Source organism: Salvia hispanica, chromosome 5 (assembly GCF_023119035.1).
Source record: "Salvia hispanica cultivar TCC Black 2014 chromosome 5, UniMelb_Shisp_WGS_1.0, whole genome shotgun sequence".
In the NCBI taxonomy this organism is placed as follows: Eukaryota; Viridiplantae; Streptophyta; class Magnoliopsida; order Lamiales; family Lamiaceae; genus Salvia; species Salvia hispanica.
The window spans coordinates 12,447,457-12,465,709 of NC_062969.1; the positions used below are offsets into that span (position 1 = coordinate 12,447,457).

Genomic DNA, 18,253 nt, shown 5'->3' on the forward strand with positions numbered 1-18,253 from the left:
TTGAAGTATATTGGCAGCTAATTTGATCCAGCTAACAACAATATTGATCATATAGAAATAATGAGGCAGGGCTGCCGGCAATACTCGGAATTTTTAGAATTTGGTATAAGGTGCTAAACTGCTAATATAATGGTATCAACTTGCATATTTTTTTATTTGTACAAATTCCAGAATACATATTGGTTACTTATCCAACTTTTACAAAAAGGAAAGGATTTACTGACTTTGCTTCAAATTTCTCATCACGTCACTTAAATAGGTAAAATAATTCACAGCGATGATGTTTAACTACTAAATGCAAAATTTTGTGTTACACCAATTTGAGAGGATCAAATCAGTTCATGCCGGATCCGGAGCGAATCTCCTAAACCACCTTTCCTACTCCATTCCTAATCCACACTCACAACTTAATAAAATAATCCTACCATCACTCAACCATCACTTACATGTTAAGATTACTTTATTAAGTTGTGAGAGATGGATTAGGAATGGAGTAGGAAAGGTGGTGTAGAAGATCCACTCCGGGTTCCATATATTCCCCTCACAAAAAAATGTTTTATTTTGAGTAAATTTCAAATTTAGTCCTAAACGTATGAGCAAAATGTGAATTTGGTAAAAAACATTCACTTTTTGAAAAAAAGATCCATAACAAATGAAATCCTTGTTGGTTCTTTTTTGGTCGGTTCCATAAAAAAACTAATAGTTATGTTACTGTGTAATTAGCGTTGACCATTCGTTTTTTGACGAAACTATCAAAAAAAGGACTACTTCATCGACATTTTTATTTATTATAGATCTATTTTTAACAAAATGAATATTTTAGACCAAATTTATATTTTAGTCACATGTTTAGAACTAAAATTGACTTTTTAGTCTTTTATTTTTCAATGCAACAAATTTGAAGTAATTTATACTCTTCAATGCACGGGTTTAAAGCTATAAAAATGAGAGTAATAAATAATGACTTGGATTTTTCAAGTATAAAAAAACTGAAAAGAAGTATTAGAGGCCCAATTCTTCGAATTCAGTTAGGTCTCATCTTCTCAACACAGCAAAGCCCGCCCGCCTCTGCCTCTGCCTCTGCCTCTGCCTCTCTCCCTCTCCGGTAACCAAAATTCCCTCATCTTTTTCTTCTTCCATTGCCGGCGATAGTCTCCCTGTCTTCTCTTTCTTCTCCTCATTTCCTCTCCTCCCGCGGCGAATCGCATCCATCGCATCGCCGCCAGGCCGCCTCTGAGTCTATCCTTAGCTCTCCGCTCTCAACTAAAACTATAAATTTGCCACTAAACTATTGAGTGGAGCTCACATACAGATACAGCTGGAGAATCTATTGGCTGGAATATCTCAGTATTTTGCCTTGGCGGGAAAATAGCCAAATCGCAATAGATTCGAAAGCTCCCCCAGCTCAAAATTACTCGAGATGCCGTCGTCTAAGGAAGAAATCTCTGATTCAGACTCCGACGATGGATTCAGCGAAGACATGGAGGCGCTAAGAAGGGCTTGTCAGCTAATTGGCGAAACACCTACCTCTACAACCGCCGCCTCCGGCATTGCTAGTCTAGGTTCCTCTTCCGAGGGGGGCTCTGACAGTGAGGGAGACGATGACCTTCAATTAGTTCAGAGCATTCAGAAACGGTTCGCCTTTCCTACGGATTTGGGGGAAGAACCTCTCAAGACGAAACCGTCGTGTACCGTGTTACCTGATTGGTCTGACAGCGATGATATTGAGGATGATTACGAAACCCTCCGAGCTATTCAGCGGCGGTTTTCTGCCTATAATGATGGTATATGCTGTCCGTTACTTCAACTAATTGAATCGATGCGGTTTAGTTGTTTAATTGTGTTAAATTCGTGTTCAATTCAGTGAATTGGCGCATTATTTTTCATTTAATCCTCTTTTGTTTACAGAAGTCTACTTACGTATTGCCGGTTGATTTGAAATTCTAGTGTTTTTCTCTTTCCTGTTGGTATTTGTTTCTTATAGCATCATTGTTTGGGTTATTTGATGCAGGCAGCTTGAAGGACAACTTTGAGGAATTTTCGCACACACATGAGCAGGTGGGTGCTACTATTATAGACTCGGAAAAGGAAACTTCGAATAGCTTTGTTGAGAGAACTAATGCTCGAGAAGGGTTTCTCAATTGTGTAGATACGAGCGAGCCTACTGGAAAGAATGTAGAAGCATGTGATAATACTGGTGGGAGTTCTGATATAGCTGAATGGAATGAAACAGGTGTTGATGATGAGGCTGAATTGCCACTCAGAACTTCTCAATTTCCTAACTCAGCCCTAGCATTTGTTGATGCTATCAAGAAGAACAGATTGTGTCAAAAACTTATAAGGAGTAAGATGATGCAAGTGGAAGCCAGGATGGAGGAACTTGATAAGCTAATAGAGGGTGTCAGAATCCTTAAAGACTTTCAGGTTGATAGCAAGAGGAGGATTGGGAGATCTTTTTCACAGAAAAAAGATCCTCGTGTTCGGTTAATTTCAGTGCCAAAGCTGAAGGCAAACATGAAGGTCTTTTATCCTCCTATTCTACTTACGTGATCTACTTTAGAACTATTACTATTATGTTGGATATGTTGTTCTGTATTGCTGGAACTCTTACCATTTTCTATTTTACACACTTTACTGACATGTGCAGACCAACGAAAATAATGTTCCTGCTTCGTGCAAGGGACCTCCAGAGAATGTACATGTTCCCAACTATAAGGAGGCAATGGCAACATTTTCTATCCCTTGTAATAAGGAGAAGTGGTCTAAGGAAGAGCGGGAGAATCTTTTGAAGGGTGTGAAACAACAGTTTCAGGAAATATTGCTCCAGCAATGTGTTGATCGACTCAAGTATGATTTCACTTGTAGTGTAAATATTTACTATACAAATGACTGGATTGTATGTTTACCTGGCATGCATTCATGCAGGAGTTATTGCATGGTCTTTTTCCCTGGTATACGAAGCACATGCTTTTTAGATGTATACAGCTTTTCCTTCTAAATTAGCAAGATACTGCTTTGGCAAAATGAGTGATAAGATTTTAGAATGTCATGTGTGCTTGTAATGATTATCTGACACATTATTTTTGTACCATTATGCTGATTTGATTTCATGGGTTTTTTTTTCTCTTGAAAAGATCTGGTCAGTGCATTTGCCTCAAAGTGTAAAACCACAAAACTCTTTTGTGTTTGGTTTCCATTCACAACAGTGAACTAAAGGAAGAGAAAACACACCTGTCTCCCTGGCAAGGGCTTCGAAGATAATGACTGCATGAGATACTCACATGCTTGAGAGTTTTTTTCATGTTCTTTTTGGGCTATGAACTACTTAGCTGTCATTATGTTGTTAGAGAACAACTAATTCTTGAATAGTGTCGTCCTCGTGTTGTTTAGTTTTCACACTTCAATGAATGTCTTGTCTTTGGTTATTTAATCATGGCTGCATACAGGCCTAATTTTTTGATTTGTGGATGATGACAATGAGTTTGAGATGGATGATTTTAATGAATTCAGTGGGGGATTTTTTGCCAATCAGGATCTGAGAAATAGATGCAATAGGCATATTGGTATACTCTGTTATTTTTTTTTTTTTACATTAATATAAAAACACGAGGGAAGGGGGTGCATGGAAATAAAGACAAGTTAAACTTCGCAAGCAAAAGAAAGAATGGAATATTTTAAAAGGTGTTACGAGAGAATTAGATAGTGAAATGTGTTCCTACTTTTGGTGCTTGCTAGTTGGCCTTCTGAAAGTCTCTGTGTGTATGGTTCTGATTAGCTCTAATTCTTAATTGTTTCCTTCTGTGTCATTTTTTTGGGAGAGGGGATGGGTAGGCGTAATTGATCTTTAAACATGTTAGTTTCAGTCTTATTCAGTATGCTGTTTTTTTTTTGCAGTGAGGCAGATGGATATTATGAGTCAAGTAATGTTGACAGCATCATGGAATCAATTAAAGAAACTGATCTAACACCTGAGAGAATGAGACAATTCTTGCCTAAGGTTAACTGGGAGCAGCTAACTGCTATGTATCTTCCTCGACGGACTGGTGCAGAATGCCAAGTGATGTAAGTTGGTGTAGTTTCTTTGATTTAAGATGGTTTCATGAAAAGACTTGTACTCTCTGTTTAAAGCTGGAATTGTTTGGAGTAGTAGGGAAATAAATGTTGTGTGATAAGTTTGCATTTATTAATATAAATCCTCCACAAGAACTCTTGATAACATTGATTATGTCGTTGAATGTTGGTAGAAGATCATAAAATGGTAGCTTTCAGGTGTTTGTTTGTATCAGGCACAGATTGAGTATGGAGATTGGATTCTAGCTATACTCTTCATCTGATCTCTTTATATTAATTTTATTTTTATGGCTTTAGGTGGATATCTTGTCTAGTTTACAAGTGTCTTTATGGAAGTGTCATGAGCGTCAAGACAGAGTATAGTAGACAGCCCACATTAGGTCGTTTCAAACTTTTGAAATCCAAATTGCTAGATCATTTTTCCTAGAGGTGGCTACTTTTCATTTCTCTTTTCACTATGTAATTAGGAATAATATATATTTTAAATTTGTTATATCTATTCTAGTTGTCTAGAAAGGTGACTGCCAGATCATTGAAGCATATGGATGAACACTATGCATGTACCTTTTAAATGATGAGCCAAATGCTCATACTTTGCAGGTATTTAAACCATGAAGACCCCTTAATTAATCATGGCCCTTGGACTGCGATGGAGGACAAGAATATCTTGCACATTATACAAGATAAGGGTTTTATTAACTGGATTGATTTTTCTGTAACACTTGCGACAAACAGAACCCCGTTTCAATGCTTATCACGCTATCAAAGAAGTCTTAATGCTTCAATACTCAAAAGAGAGTGGACCACGGAGGAGGACAAACAACTTCGAGCTGCCGTAGAGACGTATGGTGAGAGCAATTGGCAGGTCGTTGCTAATGCATTAAAAGGAAGAACAGGTACCCAGTGCTCTAATAGGTCAGTTACTATGCTTAACTCTAATTTTAATATTAAGCTTCTGATTAAGTCGTGAGTTTATGTATAATGTGATCAAATAACCAAATTTCATATGTTTAAACTTTAAAGGTTGTTTGAGCTTATAAGCCCATTAAAACAGCTTATAAGCTGTTTATGAGCTTATAAGCATTTGTTTGGAAAAATAAGCTCCAAAACAGCTTATGAGCTTATGAAAAGTGCTTAGCAAAATAAGCTTCTAAACAGCTCATGAATGTAAAAATAAGCTCCCCACAAAATAAGTTCTTTAACTCAACTTATATTTTCATTATCCTATAAGCAACAATTAATTCGCAAAAACAGTCATACTATGGGTTGTTATCTGCAACAGATACCCTTTCCATCTCATCTGTCTTAAGTTTTCTCTCTGATTAGGATTATGTCTCTCCAAGTCATAATTATCACTCTAGCTTATAATCTCAATTATCCACTTTGACAACTTATAAGCTCTTGACATATTACATCTTGAACATCTTATAAGCTCTATAACATAAGCTTAGCCTAACACCCGAGTATCTTGAGTATGTAATCTTAACTGTTGCTCTTTATTTGTTTGTTATGTTGGGGATTGGGGCGTGGCGGGCTATAATCATGCATAGAAGACTTGATGTATTATTTTGATAAAATGGTTTGTTAAGCTCTTCAACTTCATCATGTGAAAGCAGATGGTTGAAGACCCTTCATCCAGCCAGGAAAAGATCTGGAACATGGACTCTAGAGGAAGACAAACGCTTGAAAGTCGCTGTAACACTTTTTGGGGCAAAAACATGGAGAAAAGTAGCCAAGTGTGTACCGGGTCGTACACATGTACAATGCAGAGAAAGGTATTATTCCTTCATTATACATCTCTGGTTGTGCGTGTGCATAATAGATAAATGTAGGTTAGAGATATAGTATATCTTAATTTTATGTGCGTATAATCGTGGGCCTTGAGTGCTACAGATGGGTCAATTGCTTGGATCCGTCCATCATTCACGGCGAATGGACCAGAGAAGAAGATTTATTATTGCAAGAGGCTATTGCAAAGCATGGATACTGTTGGTCCAAGGTTGCTGCCTGTATTCCTCATCGCACTGATAACCTTTGTTTGAGGTATCTCTCTTACTGCCAGAGTCTGTTTAGAGTATTTTTTTAATCTTTGTAACGGATAGGATCTCACATCGGTTTCACACTTACGTGTGGAATAATATATGAGAGGGAGTCTAACTCTTTACCTTTGACCATGGTTTTGGGTTAAGTTAGGGCTTCCCATCTTGTATGCTTATCAATTTGGTGCGGTGAACGTGGATCCGAATGTCTTACGGAAAGGGTCTACCCGTGGGTGTGACCAAAAGGTGCCACCAAAATATGTGGGCCCCAAGGATTGAAAAGGGCAGCAAAAGGGATGGTTGGTCCGTGGCTTTGGGTTTGCCATCCGGTGTGTGCACGGACGTCCCTCTTTTAAACCGGACGGCACACGCTAGGTGGCACGGGCCCACGTTCCTTTTGCTGCCCTTTCCCTTCGGGCGCCATTTTTCTGTGGCACCCCTTTGGTCATACCTATGGATAGGACATCTGGATCCATGCTCACCGCACCATGTTGGTAAGCATAAAAGAGAGAAAGCCCTCACTTAACCCAAAGCCATGGTCAAAGGTAAATGGTTGACTCCCTTTATATATTATTCCACACTTAATGTGAAACCGATGTGGGATTGTAACTGTTGATATGTGTAATTTTTCTGCTCCAATTCTCAAATGTTTGCATGAATTTAGGAGATGGAAGGTGTTATGTCCAGCTGAAGTTCCTCTGCTGCAAACTGCTAGAAAGATACAAAAGGTTGCTCTGATATCAAATTTTGTCGATAGGGAGTCCGAACGACCTGCCCTTGGACCTAAAGACTTTCTATTGCCAAAGCCATTATTGTGTATTACTGGAAATGAAAATGTTGATCCTTCTACGAAAAAAAAGAAAATATCAAGAAGGTATGACTCGCGGATTGTTCTTAGTCATTTTAATACAGTTTGAACCTGATACCTGTTTATTGATAATTTGTAGGCGAAGGGGGGCACGTAAACATAATGAAGAAGACGACCTTTCCAGGTAAAAGGATAATTCTAAATTTCCCGTTTCGTGTGACGCCACCATGATCCCATATACTTTTAACTTGCATTGACCTTTTTTCATGTCCCTCCTTAATGCAGTGAAAATTCAGAAGAAGTTCTGATGTTGACTGATGGGAACGAGCTTGAAATGCAAGGAAGCTCCGTTCACAGAGAAGGAACGCGTAGAAGTACACGTTTGCGGAAGAGAAGTACACGGTTACTTGATGCATCCGAGGGGGAAGAGATTACAGAGCCTCGTGATAGTGATGGTAACAATACGAGAAAATCTAGGCCACAGAAGAAGAGATCAGGGTATTCCCTTGTCCATTGCAATAATAATATGATTTTCTTTTACAAAATGATTGATGATTGTGTTTTCCGTTGCAGAAAGGATGCTGATACTACATCTGCTGCAGTTACAAGTGATGAAGCATGCTTTGAAGAGTACAAACATCTTGATCCGGTAGAAGAACCAACTCCAGAGGTTGAACTTGGAGGCAAGGATGCCATCGTCACACAACCTGCAAAGGCTTCTAAGCTGCATCCAAGAAAGCGGAAGAGTCAAGTGCTCAAGGAAGTTCAACAGACGAAGTCCAAAGCGCCAAGGCAAGCTGTGACGAAAAGACGAATGAAAATGGATAAAAAACTGACCAATGCAACAGATGATCATCCATCGTCTTTCCCTGAGCCAAACATTTTGATTGATGATACGAGAGCAACAGAAGCTGGTTCCACAGAAGGGAAGAACATTGAAGAGATGCAGCTAGCTTTGGTGGAAATAAAAGGGGACGGCATGAATCCCGCCTCATCCCTTCAGCAACCAGGAGATGATGCAACAAGTCCGTCACCAGTAATCGTTGATGACTTGCTGAGGAAGAGAGAGAAAAGTTCCCAGATACATATCTTTTACCAGTGTAAAAGGAGAAAAACTGGAGGCGGGGATAGTTCGAAGCAAACGCTAGTGGAAGAGGGATTAAGAAGAGATGATCAAACATGCAAGAATCAAGCTGAGGCTGGAGATGATATGACTATTGCTCAAATTTTGCAGCAAATTAAGCAAAAGAGAAAGTGAAAATACCCTTTGATACTAGTATGCAACCACTTTTGGAGAAGGGTGTGTTTGGAAATTCTTTTATAGGAATTTAGTCTTAGAAGCAGGTATATAGTCAAAAGACTCGTTACCAGTGATTTCATGATTGTCAACTTCTGAAACTTTTGTTAAGGATAAACATTCTTTCTAGTAATTGTCTCTATTACTTTATGAAATGGGATTTTAGTGCTTATTGTAAGGTAGCATTGGTTTCGGCGAAGTAATTACCAAGGTTTTATTCAATGTTTTAAAAACTGGACCGGAGAGCGAACCGGCAAAGCTACTGGTTCACGGTTCAACCGGTCGGACCGGTTTAACTACTGGTCGAACCGTTTTACTAATATAAATATATAAAATTAAATATGTAATATATAAAATATGTTAAATTTTGCAATAATAAAGTATAATTACAAATATATATAAAAAACATTAAATCTCTAAACTATAATTAGTTATATTTGTGAAATATAAAATATGAAATATAGTGAATTATAAAATATAATTAGTTTTTTTTTTAGTAAATATATAAGTAGTGTAGATAAAAGTTAATATTTTTATACAAAAATAGATAAAGATCATAGTATCAGTTATCATATACTATATATATAATTAAAATATGAATTGCGAGTTAGTTTTGGGTAAAAAATACTTCATTAATATTAAGAATTGGTCTATAATTAAATACTACTATTGTATACTTAAAAAAATATATAAAATTACACATGAATTATATACAAAAAACATGTTTAATGTATATGAATATATAATGTTTACATTAACACCAAAAGTTCATGGAGTGGAAGAAGTGTTGGTCTCCTTAAGGAGAACTCTTGAGTTCAATCCCTCCTAGTAGCAAATTTTAAAATTTTTAGCATTTAATGGTAAAAATCGGTTTCCGGTTCACGGTTGAACCGGTTCAACTGGCCGGTTCAACATGCTACTAGTTTAAAGAGGTGAACCGGACCGGACTGCTTGTCGGTTCGCGGTCGGATCGGTCGAACCGGCCGGTCCGTCCCGATTTTTAAAACATTGGTTTTATTGAATAGAATAAATAAAAGCTAACTTTTTAGTGCTGAAAAATAACTAATACTATATCACTAAAAATAAATTTAGAAACTGCACAAATTAATACAAAGAAAAAACACATTAGATACATATTGGCACTAAACAAAATGGGTTAAAGCTAAGTTTATGTAAATATATAAATGCCTAAAGCTATATTGTCAGCCAATATTCCTTTTTATAATTACTACACCACTGTATAGTAATTTCAGTGAAAAGCATAACTAACAAAGAGAGACGAGAAAGTTAGGCCAGGCAAGAATATTTGAGTGAAAAAAGAGAATTATCAGAAAATATTTATCCCACATTGATTTTTGATAGAATGAAAAGAGAATCTTTCATTACTATGGCTATGCATGTTATAAATTGTGAGTTTCTTGGTCCTTTTTCCCCCCACTTAAGTCTCGTATTTGGGTTGCCGAACCATCAGCCCATCTAGTTATTAAGTTTTGCTATATCAATAATTATTACAGTAATTCTTTAGTTTTACGTTCACTTTTTTAATCAATTAATTTGATTAAACCGATCATATTAAAAACCAGGAACCCGAATCCAACTGAAGATATAAAATTATGGTTATCACAGGATAATCGATAATCGTTTATTAAACAAAAGCATATAACATACACTCCCTTGTCACGTAATAATAGCTACATTTGAGATGACATTGTTAATGGAGAATAGACCCTTTCAATAGAGCTAAAAAATTACTTGAAATAAAAGTGGAGTATGTGACGAACCAAAATAAAAAAAGATAAATATGATAATTACAGTATTTACGTATTTCCACTTTCTAATCTAATTGAATTTTTATTGTTTTGTAGTGTTTAAATGAAAAGATGTTCTATAATAGTAGTAGTATTTTTAAGGAACGGCTAAAAATGAAAATAATTGAGGGAAGAGTAAAAATAAACCTACCTTCATGCTATCAAAATGAAATACTGGTACTAGCGTAACAAATTTAAGACAAGCATATAAAATGGGCCAGTGCAGTCCAAAACCCTAAATCCCAAATCTCTATATAAATTCAGCTCATCACCATTTAGGGTTTCCTATTTCCGCCTCACTCTCGAGAAAACCCCAATCCGCCGCCGCAATCCTCAATTCCACCATCAATGGCGCAGGAGCAGCTGATTCTCCGCGGCACCATGCGTGCCCACACCGACTGGGTGACCGCCATCGCCACCCCGATCGACAACTCCGACATGATCGTCACCGCCTCCCGCGACAAATCCATCATCGTCTGGGCCCTCACCAAGGAGGACCGCACCTACGGCGTCGCCCGCCGCCGCCTCACCGGCCACTCTCACTTCGTCCAGGACGTCGTCCTCTCCTCCGACGGCCAGTTCGCCCTCTCCGGCTCCTGGGACGGCGAGCTCCGCCTCTGGGACCTCGCCGCCGGCACCACCGCCCGCCGCTTCGTCGGCCACACCAAGGACGTCCTCTCCGTCGCCTTCTCCGTCGATAACCGCCAGATCGTCTCCGCCTCCCGCGACAAGTCGATTAAGCTCTGGAACACCCTCGGCGAGTGCAAGTACACCATTCAGGATCAGGACGCCCACACCGATTGGGTCTCCTGCGTCCGGTTCTCCCCCAATACCTTGCAGCCGACTATTGTCTCCGGCTCCTGGGATCGGACCGTTAAGATCTGGAATTTGACCAATTGCAAGCTCCGCTCCACTCTCGCCGGCCACTCTGGGTACGTCAACACCACGGCGGTCTCGCCTGATGGTTCTCTCTGCGCTAGCGGAGGAAAGGACGGTGTGATTTTGCTGTGGGATTTGGCGGAGGGGAAGAGGCTCTACTCGTTGGATGCTGGATCGATTATCCACTCCCTCTGCTTTAGCCCTAACAAGTACTGGCTCTGCGCTGCCACGGAGTCCAGCATTAAGATTTGGGACTTGGAGAGCAAGAGTGTTGTTGTCGATCTTAAGGTCGATTTGAAGCAGGAGAGCGAGATGGTTGCCGAAGGATCTCAAACCGCCGCTGGAAAAACTAAGGTTTATTCACATTTACATATTTATTATAGTCTATTCAAGTAATTGTTGATAATTCATGCGCTCTTTGTTAAGCTGATTGTGAAAAATTGAATCTTGTATACGAACCAGCGCTTGTTGAATTGTATAATTTTTCTATTGATATTCCTGTTCCACAATCAAGACCCTTAGTTACACCTTTGACATATCTGAAGAATGTGTTAAGGGCTGCATATTTTTTTGATTAATTTTGCACTGATTCTTAATAGAACAAATAAATTTATAGTCTTTTGAGCTTATTAATGTTTCATAGTTTTAGCATACAATCTTTCTTAGTCTTCTATTTGATTTTGTTGCTATAAAAGGATGAATGCTATTTTTATTTTGCATTGGATGTTGGTAGATTAATTGCATTATTTTTGGGGGGTTTGATTAACAAGTAGTTGATGTGTGTGATTGTGTTTGTGTTTGTGTTTGTGTAGGTGATTTACTGCACCAGTCTCAACTGGAGCGCAGATGGAAGCACCCTTTTCAGTGGATATACAGATGGAGTTGTGCGGGTTTGGGGTGTCGGACGATACTAAGTAGCACGCTCGCACACATGTAGGCTGTGAGTCGATTTTACAGTGAGCTTAATTTTACTTTTAGATTGAAGCTCAGAGCATATGGTCTCTCTGTGTTTTATTTAATGGTTTTGAGGTGGATATTTAAATTTTGAGCACTTTGTTGTTTAGTTTGTTAAACGAGAATGAATTGTTTTTGCTTAATTTGAAATCCCTTTCGAATTCCGCATATCTTGCTGTATTCTCTTGTTGGTTCATACTTGCGCAATGTCTTGTTATCAAGTGTCAAATATTTGAAATATTCCTAGCATGGATTTGGAATCCTTAAGGATTTGAGAATAAAGGAAGAAACATAGCACTTCTAATATTTTTCCATTTTCTGTATTGGGCTGAATTTGTAGTCGGTTTTTTGATTGAAATTAATCTTTTATTGGGCTGAATTTGAAGTTGACCGAGACTGATTGAAATTTGATCGTTTGGGAGATCAATTTGTAAGAAGAGTAAGAGCCACATGTGTTCTTAAATATATTCTGATTTTGGTTCTAGTACATTATGTTTTGAATTATTGTATCCCACACATTTGAACTCGGGTTGGAATCCATCCATTTTGGACGGCTTCCCTAAAAAGTGACTGATATTTAGTTGATTTTCACCGAATTAAACATTTTTATTAGAATTTTTTAATTATTTCAAAAAATAAAGTATTATTATTAGATTTCTAAATCCCCCTCTCTCGTCTTTCTTTTTTGGCCTCCTCCCTCCACCTCTCCCATGTCGGAACCCTTGACGATTACTTCTCCAAAAAAAATCGATTTCGATCTCTTGCTTTTCCTCCCACCACCTCTCCCGTGTCGGAACCCTTGACGACTACTCCAAAAAAAAATTCTATTTGGATCTCTCACTATTCCACCCTTCTTCAGGAAGCATGTCTCTAATACCACCTTTGTCGTTCTCAATCCAGATTACTGATTATCTAATTTGGATTTGGGTATACTCGAATTATCCGGTTTATTTTTTTAAAATTAATAAATTATATTTTTATTATAATTAAATGTAATTTAATTTCTTAATTATATGTGGATGGATGAAAGATGTTAATATGTCAATTTCTTATTGTGAATGGATGAAAGATGTAATTTAATTTAATTTACTTTAATTTCTTATCGTGGATGGATGAAATATGAAAAATGTAATTTAATTTCTTAACTACATGTGGATTAGTGGATGGAATAAAGATGTTAATATATAATTTAATTTTTTAATGTAATTTATTTTCTTGTTGTGGATGGATGAAAGATGTTAATATGTTACTATAACTTATGAATTTTGTATTTCTCAAAGTTTGTCGTTATTTTTCTCTTCAATTCGAAATACTACAAGAATTTCGTATGTCTAAAAGTTTGTAGTTATTTTCTCTTGAATAATACTTCAACTTTGTATTGAATTCATTCGAACTAAATAATTATTAAATAAATTATAAAACTATAGTTAATTTTCAAAAAAAAAAAAAAATCAAAATCAAAATTACAATCGGGACTGATACCCGATCAAATTCGGGTATCCACAGTTACCCAATTTGATCGGCCTAGATAACAATATTTCTTTCCCCAAATTGATAAACCTGAGTTTTTTATCTATTGGAGGAGTATGATTCCAAATTCGTCAAGAGCAGGTTGGATGATGGTAAGACAGTGTTGAATTTGGATTACCTGATCAAGGGTTTTGAATTGGGGAATCGAGATGTCGTCGCTTTTCTTCTTAGCTGGTGTTTTGTCGGTTGCTTATGAAATGGGCTGAGGGTCAGGGATGCTCTAGCTCTACTAATGGGGATATTATTCTTTGGGGAGATTGAAGATCAATATGTTTTCTTTAAAGTGTTATTGAGAATGAAGTTTATGCCATTTGTTGGAAAATATTAGATATATGTTGGAGTAATTTAGTATGGAGGAAATATTTGAGAGGAGAATGGATGGAATATATGGGAAATGGTTTAGGAGAGGTGATGTGGGAAGACTAAGAAAACTTTATTTCTCGAACTTTCTCAAGTTCTCAACTTGTTCAACTTATAGAAAATGGTACAACTATGCCATATTTATAGCCATTCATTTCCTATTTTAGAATTCTCTACTAGATTCTTAAATATTTTATATCTAGATTTTTCTCCATAAAAATCTAGATATTTTACTGGGAATTTTACTAAAAATATCTAGATATGCTCCTACTTAATTATTTTATATTCTAAATATCTATATTCTAGAGAACTCTATCTTTAGTTAATTCTACCAAAATATCAAGATATTTTGTCCTCCTATCCTAGATAATTCTACATAATATCTAGATATTTGTATAATATCTAGATATTTATAAAATCAAGTTTATATTTTAATATTCCGACACCATTTGCCAATGTAGCGTCGTGGGTGATCGGGCATGAGTGGGAGAGCACAGGGTTCGTGGCGGTTTGGTTCTTGAGCGATGTGTTACTCGGGATGTTGTTTGCAGTGGATTTTGGGTAGCCATTGTCGATTCGAGACGAGGTGGGAGGGAGATTGTGAGAGAAGGGTGTCACATGCTTGTTCTGTTTTATGCCTTGCATTTGAGATGAGATGGATGTAATTGTTTCGTTGAATCTTATGTTTTAATATATTTTATTTTTATGTATTTTATTTTCATTTCAGAATAAAAACCAGCTTAACATCCGCTCACCATTTGTTTTCTACGGTTCCGTCCATTTTGGACTGAGTCCGGCCCGAGTTTAAATGTGTAGGATGCAATAATTCAAAACATAATGTCTAGGACAAATATCGTAAAATTGTCATATGTTTAGGACCACTTTTGGTTACTCTTGTAAGAATAACAATTGTTTACCCATAACATTTTATAAACGCTGTTTTTACGTTAAGATTAAATCAAAGGACACGCTTTTTTTTTCGAAATTAAGAAAGAAAATAGAGTAGTTTCAGGGGCGGAGGGAGGGTGGGGCCGGGGGGGCCCATGGTCCCCCCACCAATTCTTAAAAAAAATTAGGGGTATTTTAGTAATTTCACGTTAATTATAATTTATAATATATATAATGTTAGGATTGTGGTTCGGTAACACCCGTTTTTTTAGTACCTTTTCACGTTGAGTTTTGTTTTGAGAACGAGCGAGTGATAGACCTTGATTAAAATACTGTCTTTGTTTTGACTAGTTGCGAATGGAAACAGTGGATGCTTGTTTTGGTCATTGATTAATTGTGTGGTGAAAATAATCGATGAGTTTGACGTGAGAGTCATCGGTGGAAAATTGTGCGTCCGTCTATGTACTTGAAATAACACCAAAGTACTTAAATAATGAAATACCACAATTTAATTAATATACTAAAATCATATATATTTTTGGGCCTATCACTTTTGTCTATTATTATTATTCTCTCCTACGCCATTTATCCTAATTCAATTGGGATACTTTAATATAGCCATTTATTCATAATCCCTATTTAATTCCTGCAGTCAAATCTTAGTCAAATAAATCTCTTCCAATCCCATAACCATACGGTTTCTTCCATATCCCCATCTCCCTTAAAAATCTCCAACCAAAATCCATTCCCTTTCATATATATATTTTCCCCAACGCAACTTCATCATCTTTTTATGAAGAAGCCGTTATCTTATTCCTCCTAGCAAAGAGGTATTTTCTTTTCTCCTCAAGTTCATATATATGAAAATCTCCCTATTTCTTGATTTCAAATTTTCGATATCACAGTTTGAAAGAGAAACCAAGAATTGTGATCTTTTGTTTCAATACCTTCTCTTCTGCAAGTTTGGCTTCTTCCTGAAGGTATACACTATACACACAAATTCTGAAAGTTTCTGCATTCAATTTCATGACATAGTTCACATGTTCACAGTAGCTCCTTTGATTAAAAACTCGTGAAAGATTAGTGATTCATAGTTCTTGATAAAGCCTCGATCTTTAATGCAAATAGAAATTGCCATTTTGTTTTCTCTATACTTTGGTCTGCCCATTAATATTAGAAACAGAATAATTAGAGAAGTTAATAAAAGTTTAGATTTGGAAAAAGGGGAGACGGGGACAGCAGCTGCGCAGCCGGCGGCTGCGGGTATAGCATCGAACGAAAGGAAGAGATTTGAATGTTGAGGGAGAAAGAATCTGTTTTGAGGATTTTGTGTTAACATGGAGATAGAGACGAGAATTTGAGGGAGAGCATTGTGCTTTTCTTTCTGTCATTTTTGAATTAAGCAGTAGGGAGAGAAAGAGTTTTACTGATTGAAATTTGAGGAAGACGAATTGGGCTGGGAGTATTTATGTAGTACAATTCCTTTTAATTGTTATATTATTTCTTATTATTCATTCTGTGATGAATGAGAATATATATTCTTTTTCTTATTATTTACAGCACACATAGACGTGCGTTGTGTGGGAGTATATATGTGTACTGATTTGGGAATAGGCTACTGTTTATTTTGATTTCTTTATTTATTTTGTTGGGTACTTTAATACTTTTATGGACCACTACTATCCAAATAATTTAATAGGGTAATATCTAATTAGTAGTGAGTTTCGGTAGATATATATATATATATATATAGATAGGATTGTGTTAAAATGACAACACCTCTTAAAGTAACACCATACCACCATTCTTAGCCAATCATTTGTACATGTGGACGAATAATAAGCTGCCATGTGGCAATCGTAAAAATTGCTCAAGGGTAAATTTTCACGGACTGCAATATCCAATACACTAGAGCTGCAATTTTTCGCAAGTGCAATATCAATACGCTAGGCTGCAATCTATAGATTGCGGTCTAGCGTTTATACTATTGCAGTCTAGCATATATAATATTGCAGTCTAGCGTGGTGTCACAGTGTCATTTTAAGAGTGTTGTCATTTTAACGCACCCCTATATATATATATATATATATATATATATATATATATAAAAGGTGTACGTGAGTTTGGCTGGGAGTAATATATTAAATGACTAATGCTATTCTTTTCCTTAGTTCTTGTTTAATAGAGTTGACCGATTGGTGTTGGGTTAGTTTATTTTATTAAGTAATTCAAACTTATGTGATTTAGAATTTAATCGCTTGGCCTCTTTTTAGTAATAACCGAGAGTTCAAGTACGTTGGCCACCATTGAGTTTTGTGCTTGATTGATGAGTCTGTTTTATTATCTGTGAACGAGGGATAAATTTTTTCACACACACAATAGGATGCATGCATTGTCTTTAATTAAATTATTTAGCAAAGTCTGATTTTTGCATATCATGTTATTTCAAAAATGGTGAAATTTTGCACGTTGTTGAGGTTGGGACAAGAAGTTTGTGGAGGAGCTAAGCTTTTGAGGTGGGCTTTCCTTTTAAATAAGGACTATGTCTTAAATGCTATTTTTTTGTGAAAGGAGGTGAAAATTGTTTGTCTTGCCATGTTTTGTGTTTGAATGAACCTATCTGAAGTGGCTATGCCATGTATGTTTAATCGAATTCGGGTCCCAGTAGGGCCGCAAACCCTGCTCGGACTAGTGTACACCCAGTAGATCGTGCGCTATCTCTTTGGAGTTGGCCGGTCTAGTGACTTGGTTCGTGGCCACGTTCCTTGTCATGTATGTTCAGATATGGTGATGGTGATGTGGATGGAAAATGGTTGCAACCAAAGTTTATGTGAAATGTTTTTTTAGTGACTTGGGATCTTTTCAATTAAAACCCCCAAGATCACTCGTTATGGCTTGACAAACTGATTTGGCATGCGTCCACTGAGTGCATCAAGTACTCAGCCCTGCATATTTGTTTTTCTTAATGTGCAGATTGAGCGACGACGGGCGTGGAGGATGTTGAGCACAATTCATGGATTATTTATGTTTGGCTTAGTATTGTTGGATATGCCGTGTCTTCATACTCGGCATTTTCCGTGTCTTGAACGCTTCCGCTAGGTGTCTTTTCTTTAAAATTGTTTTTGTATTGAGAATCTAACTCTTTTCAAAATTGTCTACTTTCTAGTCTTTATTTCTTAGAATTGGTACTTTGTTGAAATGATACTATGTTGTTTTCTAAGTTATTTCAATTATTTAAATATTTTGGTCAAAGATGTGTGTTTCCCCCTTTCTTCCCCGCTTCTTTAATCATCTCCTAGTCGCGATCAACCGTGTTTTCTATCCTTAGAAAATACGGGGCGTGACAGGTTCGGTGTGTGTGTGCGAGGCAAGAATTGAGAGATTAAGATGAGTTGCGAAAACGAAGAGAGAGTTTTATTGATATGATTTCTGAGCTTAGTTACAGAGAGATTGAGATTGGGGAAAAACAGAATTAACAAACTAAGAAATTCTATTTAAACCAAATAGAGATCAACGGCTGAGTTGATCCAATGGTCTAGATTTAACCATCTAACTAATACTCAATCTGACGGCCTCTGAAGCTCCAAAGCTCAAGTGAGCTCCTTTCTTCACAAATCTC

At 36.9% G+C, this 18,253-nt stretch overlaps 2 protein-coding genes and 1 long non-coding RNA gene across 3 annotated transcripts; all 3 read left to right on the forward strand.

Moving 5' to 3' along the window:
- Positions 1-1,018: 1,018 nt before the first annotated feature.
- Positions 1,019-8,393, forward strand: LOC125188735. The gene is made up of 11 exons (XM_048085761.1): positions 1,019-1,784; positions 2,012-2,520; positions 2,648-2,847; positions 3,895-4,062; positions 4,672-4,986; positions 5,688-5,846; positions 5,965-6,114; positions 6,775-6,984; positions 7,058-7,102; positions 7,204-7,416; positions 7,492-8,393. The coding sequence occupies exons 1-11, from the start codon at positions 1,421-1,423 to the stop codon at positions 8,174-8,176; spliced, it is 3,018 nt and encodes a 1,005-aa protein (XP_047941718.1). The 5' UTR covers positions 1,019-1,420; the 3' UTR covers positions 8,177-8,393.
- A 1,891-nt stretch (positions 8,394-10,284) lies between these two features.
- On the forward strand, positions 10,285-12,024 carry LOC125188771 (guanine nucleotide-binding protein subunit beta-like protein). The gene is made up of 2 exons (XM_048085821.1): positions 10,285-11,256; positions 11,715-12,024. Exons 1-2 carry the CDS (start codon positions 10,372-10,374, stop codon positions 11,814-11,816), a joined length of 987 nt encoding a protein of 328 aa, XP_047941778.1. The 5' UTR covers positions 10,285-10,371; the 3' UTR covers positions 11,817-12,024.
- A 3,392-nt stretch (positions 12,025-15,416) lies between these two features.
- Positions 15,417-17,858, forward strand: LOC125186223. Its single transcript, XR_007170387.1, has 3 exons — positions 15,417-15,464; positions 15,540-15,614; positions 17,608-17,858. It is a non-coding gene; the product is annotated as an uncharacterized LOC125186223 (long non-coding RNA).
- The last annotated feature ends 395 nt before the right edge of the window (positions 17,859-18,253 follow it).

Excerpts from the sequence above, each read along its gene's own strand:
- LOC125188771 (XM_048085821.1), top strand. The coding sequence starts at position 10,372 with ATGGCGCAGGAGCAGCTGATTCTCCGCGGCACCATGCGTGCCCACACC. Across the intron at positions 11,257-11,714 it reads CCGCCGCTGGAAAAACTAAG|GTGATTTACTGCACCAGTCT; the intron begins GTTTATTCACAT and ends GTGTTTGTGTAG.
- LOC125188735 (XM_048085761.1), top strand. The coding sequence starts at position 1,421 with ATGCCGTCGTCTAAGGAAGAAATCTCTGATTCAGACTCCGACGATGGA. Across the intron at positions 2,521-2,647 it reads AGCTGAAGGCAAACATGAAG|ACCAACGAAAATAATGTTCC; the intron begins GTCTTTTATCCT and ends TGACATGTGCAG. Across the intron at positions 7,417-7,491 it reads CCACAGAAGAAGAGATCAGG|AAAGGATGCTGATACTACAT; the intron begins GTATTCCCTTGT and ends TTTCCGTTGCAG.